This window comes from Aphanomyces astaci (genome assembly GCF_000520075.1).
Source record: "Aphanomyces astaci strain APO3 unplaced genomic scaffold supercont1.54, whole genome shotgun sequence".
Lineage (NCBI taxonomy): Eukaryota > Oomycota > Saprolegniomycetes > Saprolegniales > Verrucalvaceae > Aphanomyces > Aphanomyces astaci.
The window spans coordinates 384,222-384,836 of record NW_009798317.1 but is presented as its reverse complement, the minus strand read 5'-3'; the positions used below and the strand labels follow the sequence as shown (position 1 = coordinate 384,836).

General features: G+C 44.9%; 1 protein-coding gene across 1 annotated transcript in view; it reads right to left on the bottom strand.

Moving 5' to 3' along the window:
* H257_14201 (hypothetical protein) overlaps positions 1 to 25 on the bottom strand; it is a gene marked incomplete at both ends in the record, with an annotated part of 7,894 nt that extends 7,869 nt beyond the window's left edge. Inside the window, one exon of the mRNA XM_009841960.1 lies at positions 10 to 25. Within this exon, the coding sequence (XP_009840262.1) occupies positions 10 to 25 (16 nt within the window). The remainder of the gene's footprint in view (positions 1 to 9) is intronic.
* Between the last annotated feature and the right edge of the window lie 590 nt (positions 26 to 615).

The following is a 615-nucleotide window of genomic DNA, read 5'->3' as shown; positions in this document are numbered from 1 at the left end:
TCAGTGTACGGCGTCGAGGCGGCATTTGGATGTCAATTCAAACTCGAAAACCTTTTACATATAATAATTTTTCCCACCATAAACTTTTACAAGATTATTGGCATGAGAGGTTCTGTTTTGTACAATAATACAGCTCGAACGATTTAATTGGATGAAATAAATCAGCACATCACTGAACATTCGGCACATCACTGGTCGGTCATGTTATGAGACGTAGAATTTCTTCACCACATTGAGATCTGTCGATTCTACTTCTCAATTTGCTGAAATTTTGAGTAATGAATATGAAATAGAAGTCAGAAAATTTTGTGAAAAGTTGGTAGTTTATAGGTGACGAGCATCATACTAGCTGCAGTCCATGCTGCTACCTGAGGCTTCAGGGCAGTGGTGATGTTCATGAACAGAACAGGGTGTTCTTACTGTCTCCCAACAAGTCCACGCACTGTCACCAGAATCGGGAGCAAGCGGCTGGCGTTTAGACTCAGTGAGCGTAACCACCTACGGTACACCGCCTTATGTCCGGGACGAAACTCGTCGAACATCCATCTTAGCGGGTCCCTATGAATTCGTCTTTCCGCGCGACTTGCCGGGGGAGACCGTCACCCCCCGTTGCCT